Below are 2004 nucleotides of genomic sequence, written 5' to 3' on the forward strand. Positions count from 1 at the left end.
AGCCTGACACAGCCCCCTCCTGACCCCCCCCAGCCGAGGTGCAAAGCGAGATCGAGCGGATCTTCGAGCTGGCCAAGTCCCTGCAGCTGGTGGTGCTGGACGCCGACACCATCAACCACCCGGCCCAGCTGGCCAAGACCTCCCTGGCGCCCATCATTGTCTACGTCAAGGTGTCCTCGCCCAAGGTGAGGGGCGACCGTGGCTCTGGGGGGGTTCCCAGCTGCCCCCCCTGGTGCCACCACCCTCCCCTCTCCCCTCCCCAGGTCCTGCAGCGTCTCATCAAGTCGCGGGGGAAGTCGCAGGTGAAGCACCTCAACGTGCAGATGATGGCAGCCGACAAGCTGGTGCAGTGTCCCCCGGTGAGCTGGCCCGATCCCCCCGCCCTGGGGATGCCCAGGGGGGGCCCCCAGCCCCCCCCCCGGCCCCCTTTTTCCCCCCCCCCCCCCCCCCCAGGAGCTCTTCGACGTGATCCTGGATGAGAACCAGCTGGAGGACGCCTGCGAGCACCTGGCCGAGTATCTGGAGGTGTATTGGAGGGCCACCCACCACCCCCCGCACGCCCCCCACGCCGTCCCCTCGCCCACCGGCCTCCCGGGCCTGCAGGTACCCCCACGGCCTCCTCCCTGCTCCCCACATGGACTGGGGAGGACACACAGTCCCCCTGCACTGTCCCCAAAGCCCCCTCCCCATTCCCCACGGGGACTCAGCACAGGGGTCCCCAGACCGGGGTGGGAGGTGCACAGATCAGGGTTGGGGACACGCAGCCCCTCTCCCCGCTCCCCCCGGGGACCCAGCACGGGGGTGCCAGGGCAGGGGGGGGCACACAGCCCCCCTCATGCCACTCCTGCAACCCCTCCGTGCCCGCAGAGCCAGCAGCTGCTGGGGGAGCGGGGGGAGCACTCGCCGCTGGAGCACGACAGCCTGATGCCCTCGGACGAGGCCGGGGACACCTCGCCCCAGCCCTGGGGGGCCACGTCCCAGCGCAGCTCCCGGCACCTGGAGGAGGAGGAGGAGTACGGGGACCCCTACCCGGACCTGTACCAGCCCCACCGGCACCACGGCAGCGGCCCCGGGACGCCGGAGCGCCCGGGCGAGCGCAACCACGACAGGAACTGGCAGCGCAGCCGGCCCTGGGCCAAGGACAGCTATTAGGGGTGGGGAGGGGAGGGGAGGGGGGGGGGGGGGGGCACGGCTGGGAACCGGCCCCCTTCCCCCTACAAAGCCCGGGCGCTGCCCCCCTCGCCCCCAGCCCCGCGCTGGGGGTGCTCAGACAATCTCCCTTCTCGGGGATCTCCTCGGCACCGGCAGCTTCCTCGCGCCCGGGCCCCCCCCCTCTCCCCGGGCACGTCTTCAGCCATAAGCACAGAGCTGGGGGGGGGGGGGGCGGGCCCGGCGGCCAGGATGCCCGGGGCCCCCCCCCCCCCCCGAAAACTTTTGGGAAACCCGGGGGCCCCCCCCTCCCCTTCCCCCCCCTGCCCCGGGCCCCCCCCCCCCCGGCCCCGCATCGCAGGCTGGCTCATTCCCCCCGCAGGGCAGCTGCCATGGACAGTGGGTGCCCCCCCTCCCCAAAAAAAAAGGGTAGGTAAGGGGCACGGGGGGGGCAGTTTTAGCAGCGTCCCCCACCCCGCACAGACCCGAGGAAGAAGGGGAAGGTGCCCACTCCCCCCCCACCACAACCGGGGCCTTGCCTGCCCCCTCCCCACCCCTGCATGGGACCCCCCGGGAGGAGGGGGCCGCACCACTCGCTTCGCTCTGCATCGATTCTCCCCCCCCGCCCCAATCGCAGCCAAACCGCCCCCCCCCCTCGGGATTTGGGGGGGGCACAGAGGGGCTGCACGGGGTGTGGGGGGCGGCTGCTCCACGCCTGCACCCACCACCCTCCCCCTGCCCACGCTGCCGTCACCGCACGTCACCGCACACACTCCTGTAAATACGGTGCCCACCGACCTCGGCCGGAGGGGGGGCCCGGTGTGGGCTGAGCCTTCCCCCCCCCGGGGGCCAGCG

At 73.0% G+C, this 2004-nt stretch overlaps 1 protein-coding gene across 1 annotated transcript; it reads left to right on the forward strand.

The window, feature by feature from the left end:
* Window positions 1-26: 26 nt before the first annotated feature.
* LOC113980248 (voltage-dependent L-type calcium channel subunit beta-3-like) lies at window positions 27-1566 on the forward strand (the record flags this gene model as incomplete). Its single annotated transcript, XM_027707484.1, has 4 exons — window positions 27-185; window positions 264-359; window positions 454-603; window positions 868-1566. Coding segments are annotated over 4 exons (690 nt in total), but the record flags the coding sequence as incomplete, so codon positions are not given.
* Window positions 1567-2004: the final 438 nt, after the last annotated feature.

Source organism: Neopelma chrysocephalum, unplaced genomic scaffold, assembly GCF_003984885.1.
Source record: "Neopelma chrysocephalum unplaced genomic scaffold, ASM398488v2 Primary Assembly neopelma1_93215, whole genome shotgun sequence".
In the NCBI taxonomy this organism is placed as follows: Eukaryota; Metazoa; Chordata; class Aves; order Passeriformes; family Pipridae; genus Neopelma; species Neopelma chrysocephalum.